The sequence below is a fragment of the Callithrix jacchus genome, chromosome 2 (assembly GCF_049354715.1).
Source record: "Callithrix jacchus isolate 240 chromosome 2, calJac240_pri, whole genome shotgun sequence".
NCBI classification, from domain to species: Eukaryota; Metazoa; Chordata; class Mammalia; order Primates; family Cebidae; genus Callithrix; species Callithrix jacchus.
Genome location: NC_133503.1, coordinates 115,672,710 through 115,691,882, shown reverse-complemented (window position 1 = coordinate 115,691,882; position 19,173 = coordinate 115,672,710). Strand labels below are relative to the sequence as shown.

The 19,173-nt window shown below is 36.3% G+C and overlaps 1 protein-coding gene across 19 annotated transcripts in view; it reads right to left on the bottom strand.

Moving 5' to 3' along the window:
* The window catches only part of MCTP1 (multiple C2 and transmembrane domain containing 1), a 595,528-nt gene that overhangs the window by 236,810 nt on the left and 339,545 nt on the right, over window positions 1–19,173 (bottom strand). For all 19 annotated transcript variants that reach the window (XR_008479839.2, XR_013532231.1, XR_013532232.1 and 16 more), the window contains exons 3-5: window positions 15,787–15,929; window positions 5,520–5,599; window positions 3,259–3,370 (exon numbers count right to left, since the gene is read on the bottom strand). Coding sequence is in view for 14 of the 19 variants with exons in the window: in XM_054252591.2 (XP_054108566.1) it covers window positions 3,259–3,370; window positions 5,520–5,599; window positions 15,787–15,929 (335 nt within the window). In the remaining 5 variants the exon portion in view is untranslated. The remainder of the gene's footprint in view (window positions 1–3,258; window positions 3,371–5,519; window positions 5,600–15,786; window positions 15,930–19,173) is intronic.

The window sequence follows — 19,173 nt, the reverse complement described above, 5'->3', positions numbered from 1 at the left end:
AAATCTAGTACACCATAATAGCTAGGATACTGAATCCCAGTAGAATTTCCAATGGGGGAATCTTTTTCCCTTCCCTCCTTTCTCCCCCCTCCTCTGACGCCGCTTGCTTCTCTACAACCAAGCCCATGCCTTGGCTATTAATTGCACCCATGAGGATGGGCCAGGAAAGCCACACTGGTTACCCTTCTCTCTGCCTCCTCCGTGGTGACCGAGGTCAGGATGGGAAGTATAAGGATGCTCACCAGCCAGAGGCTGGCTCTGGAACAGATTCAATCATTGTGACTTTTCTGAGCCCTAGCTGAGCCACTTGCTTCTCTGATGAAGAAAGAAGCCATAAAAGAGTCCATAACAGGATAAGAGGAGAGAAGATACCATTTCCCACTTAATGTAGAAGAATGAATGCAGTGCTCTCTGGAACTTTGAAAGAAGGGGGCATGAAGTAAGGCAATGAATGCAAAAAAAAAAAACAAAAAAACAAAAAAACGTTTTGAGATGAAAAATAACTTTGGAAGGATTTCTTCCAAACAATCTGGGGTAGTCAAAGGGATGTGAATCAAGAAAGCAGCATGAGGATTTCAGGAGGAACTTCTTATGGTAAGGGTGAATGTGGCTGAAAAGATATGATGAAGAGAAAGGAAAAGAAGGAAAAGAAGATGAAGAAAACCAGATTTTTGATGTATAACTGCTTTCATGTAACCCACCCATTTTCTTCCCTGTTTGTATTTGATGAGTTACTGATGATCAGCTCCCAGGTACTCTCATACTTTAAAATAATTATTTTTTGAGCAATCCTAGAGATTAAAGGATTTTTACAGGGGCTGTTGAAGAAAAAGTAATGTTGGAAACTACTTTGCCTGTGCTGACATATATTTCTGTGTAATTTAGAACAACGCAGCAGCTTCATCATAAGGTCTCCTGATATTGATATTAACCTGCTTCTTCAAACCCCCAGTTTGATGCTAGAGTATTTAATAAACATCCCTTTAAGATAAAAATTTAGCTGACTATACATTATCAAATCACCCAAATAACCACAATTGCTACTATATCATTCCAACCTCCAGGAATATTGCAAGTTTAGATGGTTTGGGAATACACAGGATCTCTGGCACTTAGGTATCTTGATTTATGAAGTCCTGTCCTTCATTAAAATAACAAAGAACCCCAGCACAAGCATATTCTATCACCAAGTCTTGTTGATTTTACCTTCTATAGGTAAACCTGCCAATTTTCCTTCATCTCTACTTCTGACAGTTCTAATCCAAATCTCCATCATCTTTCACCTGGATTTTTGCCATGGCCTCCTAACTGGTCTCCAGGTATCCATTCTTACCCCTTCAGTCTGTTTTCTACAATGTAGTCACAAAGATATTTTCAAAAGGCAAATATGATTCTGCTGCTTTTGATTTATAGACCTTTCAATGGCTCCCCACAGTTTTTTGTGGAAAGACCCAAACCTTAACATGGCCAATGAGTTCTACAGTCTGGGTATCGCTCTTCCACCCTGCACTCTGATCACCCACACTCTCTTTGCTTCCACCTTCTCTAAACTCCAGTAGGTTTTCAATTCTTGGAATGCAACGTGGTTCCTCTTATCGCATGGCCTTTGTGTATGTTGTCTCCTCTGCTTTAAATACCTCCTCTCGTCCTGGTTTTTGTTTATTAAGGCCTATTTTTACTTCATACGTCAGCTCTTATTTGACTTCCTTAGAGAATTCTTAACCCCTGGCTAGTAAAAAAATTTCTTATATTTGCTCTTTCAGCAATATGTACCTCTTTTTCACAGCATTTAAAATAGTTGTTTCCATCAGCAACTAATTGATTCCTAGTTCTATTGCATCCTAAGTGTCTAGCACAGGAACTGGCTTATAGTAGGTCCTTGGTGAATACTAGAATCATTTGAATAAAACACAAAATGAACATTTCCAATTGATCTCTATGTACGGATTAGCCAGCTAGGGTATACTTCTTGGCTTGTGCTGGGTAAAATAATGTCTTCTGAAGTAGTGACTTCTAACATGATGGGCTTCCATTTCTAGATACTTTTTATAAAAATTGTTTCTCACCCACCCTTCTGCACAAGGGTGCAAGTGCACACATACATATATTATTTTACCAAGTCAAGTTCTCACACTAGGTATTATTATCTGGTAATTCTTATTTAAAAAGAGAAATTTCTTCCTCAGTGAATGAAGTATAGATACTTAACCCAATTTAGCAAGTCTTATAGATAAATGCATGTGTTCATCATTAAATTTCTAAAAAGGATGGAGAGAAATATTTCTTGAAAGGGTGAAGTTTTCAATGAGTTTAAAGTATTTCCAAATTTGAAGTTGTAATTCACTATTTTTACCTAGAGTCTAGGGGGAAATGCCAACAATACCTTTCCAGCAGACAATCTATAGCCAACTTTAATCATGCATTATTTTAGGACAGCAATATATAGATGCTGAAATAGAGTTTTTGGACTTGCCTAAAAAAATTATGCCTACTACTAAAATGTGTTACAATCAGAGCTAGTTAGAGTCATTCTGAGGCACATGAAAGCCCACTGAGTCTAATAAATAGTCTCTGGCAAATTGTGGCAGAAAGTACAGTAGCAAGCATACTGATGAGGCTCAAGACTGACATTTTTTAGTTTCACTTCAACGGTGGGGGAGTAATTGGCTCCTCTGTATCCCTTGTCATTTTCTCATAGCAGCATGGTGTGCAAGTATGTACAGACAGCTAGTGCTAAAAAATGGGTAATACCAATATGGAAGCCCATCAAGAAGATGAAAAGTACTCACTTATCATTCACTAAACAAATACCAGAAAGCAGAAACTCTGTTATAATTTCACCTCGTTTTCTCTGTTATGGTACACCTGACAATACTGTCAAAATAGCAGGGTCTGGATACCTTAATATGGAATTCCAAGGATTCAATTTACTAATAAATATATTCCCCAAATAAATACTAATATTTGCCTATAATATAACATGTCTGAAGTTGAGAAATAAAATTAAAATAAAAATTCAGATCTGTTTCTTATTTACAACAAGAGGTTCTGATCTCGAGGGCGCAACAGGAAATTAGAGTTGAAAAGATACAATAAGCATGTATGAGTGATACCTAGGATACTCACAGAAACAAAGAACAGGGCATATTTTCATAGGCAGCTTCTCTTTATTATTATCTCTGGGTCCAAAGAAAGGCTCACAACATTCGAACAAGAGAGAGCAAGAAAGGGCTCCTATTAGGCTGTGGGGGAACTTACCACATCCCTAGACTCTCCTTCTTTAGGGGTAAGGATGACTGAGAGCAAAATGATTCCAAGATCATGGTCAGGATAATGAGGATCTTTCAGAGTGAGGGTCACATCGGTGGGCCTGTGATAGAAAATATTTAGATTTTAAACAGTCATTAAAAGAATATGCCAAATATATTTTTATTAATACTTTATTATTTTAAAATAAAAAGCAATTCTGTCTTCCCTTACTTTCTTGGGACAACTTTTGTTATTAAAATATTATCAGTGTATATCAGTGCATTAAGTTATCCAATAAATTATGAATAGATCTGAATGAATTTCAGATCTCTAAATTCTGAATTTCTGCTTTCTAAACCCATGAAGTTTCCAGAAAGTGGTTGGAAAGGCCAAGAAACTACAACTCTGTTGAGAAGCCTACCAGCCCCCTTTCTATGTTCTCTAAACCCAGAGAGCGGCACCATACATATATAAACAGGTATGTGTGTGCATACATACACATATACATATATATACATATACACACATGAATATATATATACACACACATAAACACTAAATACACATATGGGGTTACAGTCTGATTTAGTTCATTTTCATGTAATGATTACAAGTAAAAATTAATAGAAAAAACTTCATTACATCTTTTAATGATTACATGATAAAGATATAAGAATATTTACAACTGCTTTATTATGTATTATTCTTTCAGAGATACCTTAATGTATTATATAGTATAACATAAATATTTATATGACTACAATTATTGTCATGTTTTCTATACTTAGAGACTATTGATTTATATTTAGAATAAAATAGCATACACAAATACATTATTTTAAAAAGTAGTAATGAGATGTTTAGGTGGTTTTGAGGAGAGAAAACTGCCAGAGAAATACATGAAATATGTAATGTGGCAAAACACTCCAACTGCTCATGTATAATCTCTTAATTTCTGAAATTATTCCAAACTGTCACCATTTAAAATTATTTTTCACCAATCTTTAATAGGATAATAATAGCATAATAAATTTATGCTTTGGGATTAAGTCTAGTCATTTGCATATCCTTACACAGAAGCCTCAGAGAAAGTTCTTATGGCCTTTAGAGAAGAATAGCACAGTCTATTTTAGGCTGAGCTCAGTTTTCATGATAATAGATTCCATGCAACACCATTCAGGGGACGTCCTACAGCTGCAGCGACTGTAGGGGATGTCTTACAGTCTGTGCTAGGCTGTAGGCTGGAATGGAGGACTTATAGAAAAAGTATGGAAAAGGCTGCTCTTTTGTCCAGTCTGAGGCAACAATGACTATCGGAAGACCAATAAGCCATTGTACTCAAACTAAACTGATTGTAATGCATAAGGGAGTTCTACACTTTATATTTCTCTAGTCATCTACGTTTACAGAAATAGAAAGTAGTGATCTGGCTCATTACTCTGTTTTTCTGTTTTCCACCATCTCCGCCACATGATGTAACACAATCTCATCCAAAACAGCCAGGAATTCCTTCTTAAAACCATCAAAGAAAGTTTCACAGCTTTCTTTGCAAGCTATTTCAGCATGCATGATCTTTTCTAATGGTGTTTTTTATTTTCTATAGGACAAATCAATTCTTAGTTCCTACATTGAAATTTACTTTAAAAAATTTAAGCCCATTATTAGGTATAAGAAATGATTAATATTAGTAACAATATTAACTAACATTGGTAACAATAATCACTTTGCAACTAGGGAAGCAATGATAATAATGTAATTGAGCAAATACAACCAACCTGCCTCTACCTTAGGAGCATTCCTTGGTAATCTGGCAATGGCAAAACCAGATTCTACTGTGTGGCTCAAGTAACAAGAGGCTTGCCATTTCTAAAGCAAAGTGCACACACTGTATTTCATATATAGTAGTCTAATTCTTAATAACTATGACTAACATGCATAATCTTTTTTTATACCCCACTACAACCATATGGGCAATGTGAAAGGAAGGAATGTGTCTTTTATTTCTAGATTCCTGGTGCTTAGCACAGTACTGTGGAACAGAGCAAGTATCCAAGAATTTTTCTGTTGAAGAGTTGTTGAATAAGGTAGTCAGGGAAGATGCTATTATTTCCATTGGATAAGTAAGGAAGATAGATTTGAGAAATGCTGACTAGCTGGATGGCTCACCGCAATAAATGACAGAACGAGGCCCCAGATCAGCTGACATTTTCTGTTACACAAGCCCACCGCATAACAAAGGGTGGTGATATTACAGTAGTTCAAAAGCTAACCTGTTTAACTCCAGTTGTGCCAGATCCAGAAAGGCTGAGCCCATAAAGTCATCCTGTAGTCCAAAATCATAGTCAAATACCTGAAAGCCAAAGAGAAAAAGCACTGTTAAAACTATTTCCAAGATAAGCTTTAAGTGATAATGTCTTGGTCATAAAATGTAGGTTGTCTACGTCACCAAAAGCACACTAATATTTGTTTTTTAAAATAATTGTTTTGTACTTTGGAATATTAGAGTCTCACAAAATGCTCAAAGAAAATGACATTTTATTTATTACTTAATATTACCGATTGATTATATCAAACAGAACTTTAAGGCAGATGTAACAAAATCAAATAAAATATAGTAAATCTTCAAAAATGTGGGGAAAAGTATAAAATTCAACAAGTATGTCTTTCATATGGGGCTATGGTTGATGAGAATTTGATTCTAATATCTTCATAGTTTTTAGCCCATTAAAGATACATTCTGTGATTACAGGACAGTGCTACTTTAAGCATACAAATAAGTAAAGAGATACTATGATTGAAGTATTTTATAAACTTATATTAAGGTTAAGTTAAAATAACAATTACTGGGGGATAATACTAATGTAACTAACAACAACAAAAAATAAAAAAGGAAAAGGAAGAGATAATGTATTTCTTCCTTTTGTCAATAATCTCTACCCAGTATCTTCTCTGTGTCTTGTGTGGTTCTTATTTATTCTATGGTGAGTATGACAGACAATGTCTCTGACCTCTTGGATTCTACATGGAGGGTCTGAGACGGCCAATAAATAGCTAAATAGATATATACAGTTCAGTTATAAGTACTATGAAACAAATAAATGTCTAAGAGGTGTGAGGAGAGATGCTATTTTAGATGGGGAGTCCAGGAAGTCCTCTCTTGAGAACACGTTTGTGTAGACACCCAAATAATGGGAAGGAGTAAACTATGCTTGTGTGAGCGAGGGCACTCCAGATGAAGGACATGGCAAGCCTAGGGAAGGGCTGATGTGCTTCACCTATCAGTTGTAATCAGCAAGAAACCAGTGCAGTTGAAACAAATGGATAGAGATGCAGAATGGAAAGAGGCTGAAGGGATCCCTTCAGAGCTGGATCAGTTAGGGCCATTGCCAAAGGATGCTAAGTAAATGGGAACTGGCTAACTTCCATCCATCTATTAATTTTCTCACTCATTCAATCCCTCAGCCAATATTGACTAAGTGCTTATTATATGCCAGGCAATATGGTAGGCACTGAGTAAACAGTGGTAAGCAAAACTGCCATTTTCAATGCTTACAGTTTAGTGAGCGAGACAAATGTTAAACTAGGATGTGTAGGTGACACGCAGTTACTAATACTGATTGCTTTTTTTTTTTAGATGGAGTTTTGCTCTTGTTACCCAGGCTGGAGTGCAATGGCCCTTCCCTAGGCTTGCCATGTCCTCGGCTCACTGCAACCTCTGCCTCCCGGGTTCAAGCAATTCTCCTGCCTCAGCCTCCCAAAGTAGCTGGGACTACAGGTGCGTGCCACCATGCCCAGCTAAATTTTGTATTTTTAGTAAAGATGGGATTTCACCATGTTGACCAGGATGGTCTCAATCTCCTGACCTCGTGATCCGCCCGCCTCAGTCTCCCAAAGTGCTGGGATTACAGGTGTGAGCCACCGCGCTTGGCCTGATTAAGTGTGTTTTAAAGCAGAGAGAATGAAAAGACAGTAAGGAAGCAAGTGAGGAAGATCAGTGAAAGCCTTTAACATAAAAAAAAAAAAAATGCTACCAAAGGAATTTAGGGCTGTCACTTGCTGACCCTTTCAGATAGAAAATATTTGTATTGAACATTGGAGTAATCGAACATACACAGATAAATATGCTCTTGAATGGAAGACCCAGGCCTTTGGATGCTCCAGGATGTGAGCATCTATGAAGCTGAATAAATAGCCCAGCTCTCCTATACTCAATTCTTGACACAACAGTTACAAAGCTCAAAGCAGAGGATACAATAGGCACAGCAGCCCTGAATCAGGTTTTTTTTTTTTTTTTCTGTAGTACAGGTGTACTTCAATTTAAGAAAACTTAATATGTAAAAAATTGATATTTAAATAAAAAGATAAATACTTTGCATTACAAAAGGATTCTTAGATTGAAGAGTCACATGGGGATTTATTTAAGTAATAAGCTCCTCTAATGCCTTTTAAATTATTCAATTTGCAGTCATTTGATTTACATACAACCTTTCATGAGTACATTTATTGTAGAAAGCTCAGCACTACTGCAATAAATATTCTGCTTGATCAATTACACTTCTGAGCTTTAGTCATCTGCTCAGTGGCATAGCACATGTGTGTATTGCACAGCTTATGCAACTGACATCTCCGTATTTGCAAGTGGCTGCAGCAGTGTATTTTACGACATAAAATTTACACCAAAACAATGGAGAAATTTCTCTCGTGCAATCTCATCTAATCATATCACCCTTAGGCTTAAAATCTTGGGGGAGAAAATAGGTGGCATATAATCAATGAGATCACCTGAGGTTCACCCACACCTATGAGGTGGAGAGCTGTGAATCCAGTGAGTCTATTAGTGCAGATAGCCCAACTGGGTGATTCAACATCCAACATCTTTTCACTCTCATAGTGAGAGTCTTTCCTATTATCCTAGTGCTAGATGTTTACTTTATTTCTCAATTCCTATTAATCTGCAAAGGCATAAACATGTGAAGAAATGGAAACACTAGAATCTATGCATTAATGAAATTATTAGCTATGCTACTTGGTTCCAAGCTCTATACACTATTTATTTGTCAGAGGGAGCATTGCTCCAGGTAAGCTTCAGAAATGCAGAGCATATGAGAGAGATAAAATAGGAAAAGCTACTCCCACTGCAATAACAACAAGCACAGTTTAATGCTTATTAATTTTTTTCAATATTTACCAGGAATAACCCAGTTAACAAGGTATTGTTGTTTCTATTTTTCAGATAATGAATCCAAAGGTGAAAAAAATACATATTCTTTACCCCAAATCCTATGTCTAGGAAGATACAAGATTCAAATCTTGTTGCATTGAGTGCCATAAACAGAGTGTGTTTAAATCCCACAAATATGTCTTAGGCACCCACTGTAAGAGAAGCACTGAAAATTAAAACATGAATTATTTAGATGAGATCCTTACTTTCATGGAGCCTTCACACCATTAGTTGGAACCATTAGGTAACAGGTAGAAGTTGCCTGGGACTTGGGACCTTCTGCATTCTCAAGTGAGTTTAGAACAGTAAATATTTTATTTTAAACAACAAGTTCACCTTATTGTTTACTAAAAATCCATTGGGAAGTGTATCAGCTAAAATGCGTTTGTTTTGTTTTTAATAGAAAACACAATTCAACCGGCTTCAATTTCTAGCTTAAATGACTGAAGAAATATCTATAGGTAATTATGTCTTCTAGGAAGTTTTACTTTGGCAGTTCAAATGATTCATGCATTTATCAATTTATTTATTTGAAAAAGATTTGGTGAGCACCCACAATGTTCCAGGTACTGTTCTAGGCACTTGAAATATAGCAGTGATCAAAACAGTCAGTCTTTGATTTCTTGGAGCTTACATATGGGGTGGGGAGAGAAAGACAATAAAGAAATACATATGCTAAGTACTGGTGATAAGTGCTAAGGAGAAAAATATTTCAGAGTACTGGAGTGATGGGAACTACTATGTATATATGATGTTCAGAAAGGACAATGAGAGCGGGAGGTATTTCCCCACGATGGGAGAAGTGTGTTTCATAACGAGGGAATAGGAAAGTGCATTCCATGATGGGGGAAGTGTCTTCTGCGCAGAGGGTATATGAAGTGGAAAGCCACTGAGGAAACTGGCCGGGGGCCAGTGTGGCTGGAAAGTAGAAAGCAAGAGAAGAGTGCTGGAGTATTAGTTCAGGCTTAGGCCATGGTGCCTGCCATCATATTTTAAAACCTGGAAGAAGGATCCAGAGAGAAGACTGAGAAGGACCAGTTACCAAGGGAGCAGGAGAGTGGTATCCTATGTTTTCCTAAACCGGGAGAGTGGTATCCTGAAAACATACTCAAGAAAGTATGTTAAAATGGAGGGAGGAGTTAACTGTATCAAAGGTAAATGATGTAACTTAATCCCATTTCTGCCTCTCCAGTTCTCATCAGTGCTTCCCTGTCATTACTGCCTCAATAGCCCCCCTACGATCCTAATGGACTGCCAGGAGGTCCAGAGTGGCGTGCTTCTTCATTCATGTCTAGCCGAGTAATATGTCCATGTCCTAGGAAACTTGTACCTAAGCTAGAGGGAACAGCCCTGTTTGTTTCTTCAACCTCTGCCTTTACTTTGTTTTGAAGTTTATTTCTGATTTATGACCCTATTTCCAGCATCTCTGGAATCTACTTTTGTTGCCTTGGAATTGTGCTTTCCTGGTCTCTGTCTGCAAACTGAAAATAGCCCTATCTCCTCCCTGTGATATCGTACTCTGATCTTGCCCAGTCCTTGGGCTCTACCTTGACACAAAGCAATATTGTTAACATCCCACAGGATTTTCTCCAGCCCCAGTACTGGGGAAATGGACAATGGATGTATGGATAATATGGCTTTTCCATATCTATCTATCTATCATTTCCTATTGCAGTTCACTGTCTGTGCCTAATTATGTTCTGAATTATGACAGTGAGCATCAAATTGGCACCCATTCAGTTATATGACATCATGCCTTAGGATTTTTCTATTGCATTCCCTGCATGGTAATGTCTGACTGAATTAGCAATAATATACTTGTAACCTCATTTTTCTATTTCCCACGGAATGTATGATTATATCCAATTTCAAAATAATCTAAAAATATTTTAGTGTTGGTGTACTAATTATACAAATATGATGTATAATTGGTATCATAATATAGATATAATATATAATAATATATATATTTTTTGAGACAGCATCATACTCTGTCACCCAGGCTAGAGTACAGTGACGTGATCATGGCTGTCACTGCAACCTTAAACTACTGGGCTCAAGAAATCCTCCAGCCTCAGCCTCCCAAGAGCTGGGACCACAGGTGCATGCGACCATGCCTGGCTTTTTAAAAAAATTTTTTGTAGAGACAGAGTCTCCCTACGTTGCTCCAGCTGGTCTTGAACCTCCTGGTTCAATCTATCCTCCTACCTCAGCTTCCCAAAGTGCTGCGATTATAGGCATGAGACACTAATAATATTTTAAACCATATTAGAGCTTCTTTAAAGGCCTAACCCATCTCATGAAGTCATATAATATGATCTAAGATCTAAGTTCTTACTTAGCAACAGTGTCCAAGACTAATTTTATACTAAGGCAGTTTCAGACTAACCATAACACTATAAAATAATAATTAAAGCTGAAAAGTCATAGAAGTGACATTGTAAAACAAATAAACAAAAAGAAATCCTAACTATGACCTTTGCAATTAGTCATCTTTAGTGGAAATCAGAAGCTATCTTACTTAACTGCTAGGTAGCCATAAGCTAACCCTTAATCTCCAAGTCTTATGTACCTATACAAAAGAGATGAAAACAGTTATTTGTAGGGTTATGGTGAGGGTTACATGAGATGATATTGGACTAGTATTTAGCACAGTTCTCAGTCATGGTACTATTATTAAGATGAAGATGTGATTGTAGATTTCATTTTCCTAAGACTAAATAACTTCATATGGTCTTTGCCTACAAATCAAAAGCAAGTATAGTCATGCTTTTTTGTTCGTTTTGTTTCATTGCTGATTATATTTTGGTCCAAAAGAGTGGAAATTCTTGATTCATGCATTTAGGAAGTGTTTTTGAAACATGTAAGACAAAACATCTGAGATAATACAAACATCTTACTATGGATTACTTTGGTTCGGGTGCTCTGAGGTTTATGGCTGGAAACATATTTCCATTCCAACTACTCAATTGTTTCCATTTAAATGTCCTACCTGTGCCTCAGAATAACCTATTGAGGTGTTTTAAAATATTGAAGGTTGGACTCTACTTCAGAGGTCCTGAATCAGAGTCTTCACAAGTGAAACTTGGATCTCTAGATTCTCCAAACCTTTATGAATAACTCTGGTGTACGACCAGGGATGAGAATCATTGGTATATGACATTTTTCAAGGTCCCTTATAAGCTACCAAGAAATAATTTTAGACATGACAGTAATGTGGTCCTTAACTCAAAGAGAGCTTAAAGGAACACTTTCAAATTTAACTCTTAAGCTTGGATAGAAGTGACTTATTTAAGGAACTGTGCAATTTGTTAAAATGACCATCTTAGAAATAGCCATGTGTTCTACTTTATCAAAATGTTTCTATTTTTTAGAAAAGTGCTCCCAATTAATACTCAGATCTCCAAATCATGATTAGAATTGTATTTACATAAATACATTCCCATTTATGTTACTTCTATCTCTTCTACTGTAATTCTTGTGTTCACTCTGAACCTGGGATAATAGTGTCAGTGAAATAACAATGGAGACTACAAAATCAACTGAAATGAGTGCAAAATTTATCCTATTATCTAAGATGTATGTTGGAGCATCACTGTGAATACAGGGCAGACTAAAGTGGCTCCTGTGTCAATTAAAAGCACTGCATTTTAACTTCCAGCTTCTACTCTTACCTTATTATATATAGATTTTATAGCTCATTTCCCCAAGCCTTGTTCTCATCTGCACAGAATATGCTCTTTTCATTAAAATTAAAAGTTACATAAATTCCCACCAATTGCAAAGAATATTTTTATTTTGTACAGTTAAAAAAAATGACAACTCCAAGATTTTTTTTAAAGAAAATGTTTTTACTAGAAATGGTATAAGCACTTCATTCAGCTTTAATGTGCTTTTATAACCTTGGCTTAGAACGGAATTTTGTGTTCCTTGGTAATTTTTACATTAATAGAAATCAGATTACGGTGTACTGATGGACTCCTTGTTCCTCTAACTGCAGATGGGAGGGTTGTATACTTAATGTTTCTAATTATCTAGATGCATTTTCATATTCTCAGTCACTACAGAATTGGTTAGTCCCTAAGAAGTCTTTTGGGCAAGATTAATCATCTGTTGTGGAGGATGTGGGCATCATATCAGAATTGAATAAAACACACAGGCCTGAACAGAGCTAATAAAAATGATGCAATTTTTATGAAACTCTAGTCACTTAAAATATTATTTCCACCAATGTACTTTATTTGATTCTTCCCCCAAGACTAGACAAAAAATGAAACATAAAAAATGGAAAAAATAAAGTGAAAAGTTAGAGATTTTCTTCCAAAAAAAGCCCTAGGCATTTTACTGAAAATGAAAATCAACTGAAAAAAATAGGAAAGCATTTGAAAAGTATAAAGTATCACATGTAATAAAGTATCATCATTTTATATGTGTACTAGTATCTCAGAGATTTGTATGATTTCTATTTAACTTATCTTTCTCATATAGAAATGTAAAAAGTGACCATGTAAAAATGTTAGTAAAATTATAAAAATATTTAAAAGTGACTGTGTATCCTCTTCTCTATGGTAGAAGTTAAATGGTGGCTACATAATCTTATACAATGAAAGTTCAAAGTGATTTGAAAAAAAACCCAACAACCTTTGGGCTTTCTTAGCTTCTTTAATCATAGTGTGTCATTAACCAAGCCTTCTGACCTGCATACAGTGTTGCTGTCTTCATTTACAGTATATGTACATTTACAGTATGTGTACTTATATAGACTGTAAATATATATATGTATATGCACACAATGTACATAGCTACATATATACTGTATATATATATACACATACATATATATATGTATATTCTTGGTCTCAAATGAAAACAATTTTTGCCACAAAAGTTTTTGTATAAATTTATGGAGTGCTAGTACAATTGGGTTACATGTATAGACTGTGCATAGTGGTCAAGTCAGGGCTTTCAGAATATCCATCATCTGAATAACATATATTGTGTCTATTAAGGAATTTTTCATCATCTAGTCCCTCACTACCCCCTCATTCTTTGAAATCTCCGGTGTCTATCATTCCATTCTCTACGTCCATATGTACACATTATGTAGTTCTTGCTTATAAAGTGAGAACACCACCGTTGTTTTCTAAGTACTTCCGCTTTTTGTTTATTTCTTTTTGAGCCTAGTAAAATATTCCTTTTGAAAAATGCATTTTGACATTCGGATTTCTACATAAATGAACACTTATTCTTGAGCACAAAATAACAAAAGCACCCGACCAATACCTAATATAATTTAGAAAAGTTCATTTGTAACACTTTCAAAGACTGGACAGCCACATGGTTCATTCACAGAGTATATCCCACTAATGAAAGATAGATCCAAAGCAGAAGCAATTAAAAATAAACTTCTTTCCTCTCATGATTTTTCACTTCAGCAGCATTAATGAAATTCAACAGCCTGTTGCTGTCCTTACTAACACCTGTTTCTTTCCTGACCATTTTCTTTGTAGCTGTAGTTGCTCTAACTCATGTCTCCTGCTCCCCCGCTCCCCACCCCAGAAATAATACTTCCTTCACAGCCCACTTGTCTTTTCTTTATCCCATTTTCATTGCCTATCTCAGCTCTTTATTACAAAGATAATTCTTTTTTTCTCATGTGGATATTTCTTTCTCTCTAGAAGTAAGGAGCAGGGGAGAAACATCTCTGATCATAAAGGTCTTTCCTTATGTGGGAGAAGGGTTGGCTATGAACATTCTTAAATTAACAATTATTGTGCCATCCCATATTACATAGTTAAAGACAGTTCAATAATGCTTTTTAAGGGCAGCGCAGTGGCTCATACCTGTAATCCCAGCACTTTGGGAGGCGGAGGTGGGTGGATCACTTGAGTCAGGAGTTCAAGACCAGCCGCACCAACATGGTGAAACACTGTTTCTACTAAAAATACAAAAATTAACCAGGCATGGTGGTGGGCACCTGTAATCCCAGCTACAGAGGAGCTGAGGCAAGGGAATGGCCTGAACTCTTGGAGCTTGCAGTGAGGCCAAGATTATGCCACTGCACTCCAGCTTGGGCAACAGAGTGAGACTTAGTCTCAAACAGAAAAAAAAAAGGCTATTTAATTGATTTTCAAATAGAGACAATTTTTATGCAAGTTTGTGTATATTTTCCCCAAAATGACTTATACAAAATTATTAACTGTATACTTAGGAGATTTTCTTTTCAACCCTCTTATAAACTATCCTCTTATAATTTCAGTAACGTCTTAATTATTTCTTATTCCTTTCTGTGGAGGGAAGAAACAACTAGAGGTACTACAATGATGATTTGAGGAGAAGAAGCATGCCTAGTGATTGCTGAAAGATGAGATTTCTGGCTCATGTGTCAGCAGTGACAACTTAGAAAAAAGGGTGGGATATGTGCTGTTGTGGTAAAAGTAGAAAAAGGTCTGGTCACTGAATGAACAGTCAGAATCCAGGAGCAAAAAAGAATATAAGTATCTAGAGATATGAATTTTAAAAAAGCCTAGCATGAAAGTAAAGCAGGGAATAGGGCTCAGAATACGAATTAGGTTGTAACTCAAGTTCTTCTTTTTCTTTTAATTACATAAAATGAGAGGAAAGACTCTCTGCCCCCACCCCCAAGTTGTGGTAGTCTAACAGAGATAGAAATTTTTCTCCCCATCACCTTCACCCTTCTCATCTTCCAAGTAAAACATCTTGCTTGCAACCAAAAATGACAGATCTTAAATGACACAATTTTTTTGGGGGGGTGGGGATGGAGTCTCACACTGTCACCCAGGCTGGAGTGCAGTAGCACAATCTTGGCTCACTGCAACCTCCATCTCCCAGGTTCAAGCAACTCTCCTTGCCTCAGCCTCCCAAATAGCTCGGATTACAGATGCCCACCACCACACCTAGATTTTTGTTTGTCGTTTTAGTAGAGACAGGGTTTCACTATGTTGGCCAGAAAGACTGGGTTCTGTATAAGTTCTCCTTTCTGCTAGCTTATATGGAAACTTGTTTTCATATACTCCCAAAGTGCACTAAATCAGTTGGCAGTACCAAGCGTGAGGGGTATACTTCATAGTCCTTCTAAATGACTGGCAAGGGAACTGTCCTGGAGAAAAATGCTCCCACCAGCTCCTCCTTCCCTCTATCTCATTTCTATCATATTATCAATAGATTAGTTGTGAATAGCAGACAGAATACATCTCTGGTGAAAACTCTCATCAGACAAAGAAACATTATAAAATCCAATAGACAGAGATTTCCATATCAGTTTCTGTCAGGAAAAAAACAAACGAATGGCTCACCTTTATATACAATGGCTCCCTAAGATGATCAACCAGAATGCAGGCTTTTTCTTCCCACACAGGGTTGAGGTTCTTGTGTATTATCTTACTTCTAAAAACTTCCTTTCTTCCAATTTTGAACTTCACATATGGATCACTTGTCCCTATTAAATAGAATACAGATTGATTTATGTTAATTATGCCTTGGTATGGAAGCAAGAGAACCACTCATCAAAACATCAAAAAGTATTTAAAGGAAGAAAAGTTAAATGAAAATTATCCATGGAAAAATAACAGTTAAGTGTTTTTTAATGAATTTTTAATTATGTATTGAAGAATAATAAATAATAATAACTATTATTGTTGTTATTTTTCTTCTGATCTCAATCCTGTAGCCTTGTCCTGGTATTTAAAAACAGTCTATTCCAGAAAGCCCACTAGTTGGCATCTACCCAAAGGAAAATAAATTATTTTATCAAAAAGACACCTGCACTCATGTTTATCTCAGCACTTTTCACAATAGCAAAGTCATGGAATCAACAGACTATTGGTTTAAAATGTGATATATGTGTATGTATATATATATGTGCCATGGAATACTACTCAGCCACAAAAAAGAAAGAATGTCTTTTGCAGCAACATGGATGGAACTATAGGCCATTATCCTATGTGAAATAACTCAGAGACAGAAAGTCAAAAGCCACATATTCTCTCATATAAGTGGGAGCTAAACAATGGATGTACATGAAGGTACAGAATGAAAAAATAGACACTGGAGATTCCAAAAGGTAGGAGGATGGGAGAGGGGTGAAGGATGAAATACCACCTATTTGGTACAATGTATATGACTTGAGTGATGGGTATTCCAAAAGCCCAGAATTTACCACTATGTAATACATCCATGTAACAACTGCACTTGTCTCCCTAAATCTATTTTTTAAAACCCCACTCTATTGCATGTTGAATGTGTAAATTTAATTAGTTATAAATTGTAGAGATTAATCTGAGATTTCTCTTGATATCATCTGGTCAACCATAAAAAGATGCTTAATAATCCTTGCTGATTTAATTAGTTTTAAAAGTATATATATGCTGCTAAAATTTTATACTAGCTGACTATCCTAAATATATGTGCACCCAATACAGGAGCACCCAGATTCAAAATCAAGTTCTTAGAGACCTACAAAGAGATTTAGACTCCCATACAATAATAGTGGGAGACTTTAACACCCCACTGTCAATATTAGCAGATCAAAGAGATAAAATTAACAAGGATATTCAGGCCTTGAACTCAGCTGTGGACCAAGCAGACCTAATAGACATCTACAGAACTTTCCACCTCAGATCACCAGAATATACAGACACCCCCTTCCCAGACTATAATAACGTGACTGCTTGGCTAGAAGGGATAGGTTTACCTGCAGTGAGGTTCCCTCAATAATGGCACACATTGGACTAAGGTGCCAGATAACACTACATATCACTCCACTATCCTCCCACTGTGTGTAAGTTATAAAAGTCCTAGACTTTCCTGTGGACTGGCCCAAAAACAAGTATGGCTACATCATGGCAAAGGTGATACCTTAATATTTTTAGTGGCAGGTAGCCTCAAACCAGGCAATATAATCTGTACCACTTTTCCAAACATTCCCAGGAAAGTAATGGATTTCACTTTAACTGGGAGGTCTGTCACAGTAAACACACCTGTAGCCTTGAGTTAGGCAATTATAAAATCTTAGACTGGGGCCCCATGGCAGATTGCAAAGCAGCCTTACTAATATTTTCATCCATCATAGCATTAATCACAGTTTCATAGCTACATCTCATTCTCCTATAATTTGGGCAGATGAAGGGCTAGGATATCCTAGACGCTGAGTAAAGTCCATGCCACCCCAAGGCACCTTATGACATGTAGGACATCTCAGCACCTCCCTTTACACCTGGTATGGGACATATCATAATTCCAGTCACAACTATATTATAACCTTTATTCATAATTACACTGATCAGTGCCTAATTTGCACTACCCATTCATATATTTTCCTAATGGGAACTAACATTTCCATTACACCACAAGACTCAACATTTGTGACACAGGTGCAGGGACAAGCTTGGTTTGCCTCATGTACCACTAATCACAATATGTCTAATTTAAAGATCACTAGCTTCATGGTATTAAGGAGACAATCTGAAGCATCCCACCAGTCAATTTAACAAAATAGTCTCTCAGACCACAGTGCAATCAAATTAGAACTCAGGATAAGAAATTCAGTCAAAACCGTACAATTACATGGAAACTGAACGATCTGCTCCTGAATGACTACTGAATAACAAAATTAAGGCAGAAATCAAAAAGTTCTTTGAAACCAATGAGAACAAAGACAACATACCAGAATCTCTTGGACATAGATAAAGCAGTGTTTAGAGGGAAATTTATAGCATTAAATGCCCACAGGAGAAAGCAGGAAAGATCTAAAGTCGATACCCTAACATCACAATCAGAAGAACTAGAGAAGGAAGAACAAAAAAATTCAAAAGCTAGCAGAAGACAAAAAATAACTAAGATCAGAGCAGAACCAAAGAAGAGAGAAATATGAAAAACCCTTCAAAAAAAAAGGAACTGGTTTTTTGGAAAGATTAGCAAAATACATAGCCAGACTAATAAAAAAGAAAACAGAGAAGTATCAAACAGATATAATAAAAATGATAAAGGCAATATTAGCACTGATCTCACAGAAATACAAACTACCATCAGAGAATACTATAAACAACTCTACACAAATAAACTAAAAAATTTAGAAGAAATGGATAAATTCCTGAACACATACACTATCCCAAGACTAAATCAGGGAGAAATTGAATCCCTGAATAGATCAATAACAACTTCTAAAATTGAGGCAGTAATTAATAGCCTACCAACCAAATAAAGCCCAGTACCAGATGGATTCACCACTTAATTCTACCAGAGGTACAGAAAGGAGCTGGTACCACTCCTTCTAAAACTATTCTATACAATAGAAAAAGAGGGACTCCTCCCTAACTCATTTTATAAGGCCAGCATCATCCTGATACCAAAACCTGGCAGAGACACAACAAAAAAAGAAAATTTCAGCCAATATCCCTGATGAACATTGATGCAAAAATCCTCAATAAAATATTTGCAAACCAAATCCAGCAGCACATTAAAAAGCTTATCCACCACGGTCAAGTTGGCTTCATCCCTGGGATGCAAGGCTGGTTCAACATACACAAATCAATAAATGTAATCCATCACATAAACAGAATCAATGACAAAAACCACATCATTATTTCAATGGATGCAGAAAAGGCCTTTGATAAAATTCAACACCCCTTCATGCTAAAAACACTCAATAAACAAGATATTAATGGATTATATCTCAAAATAAT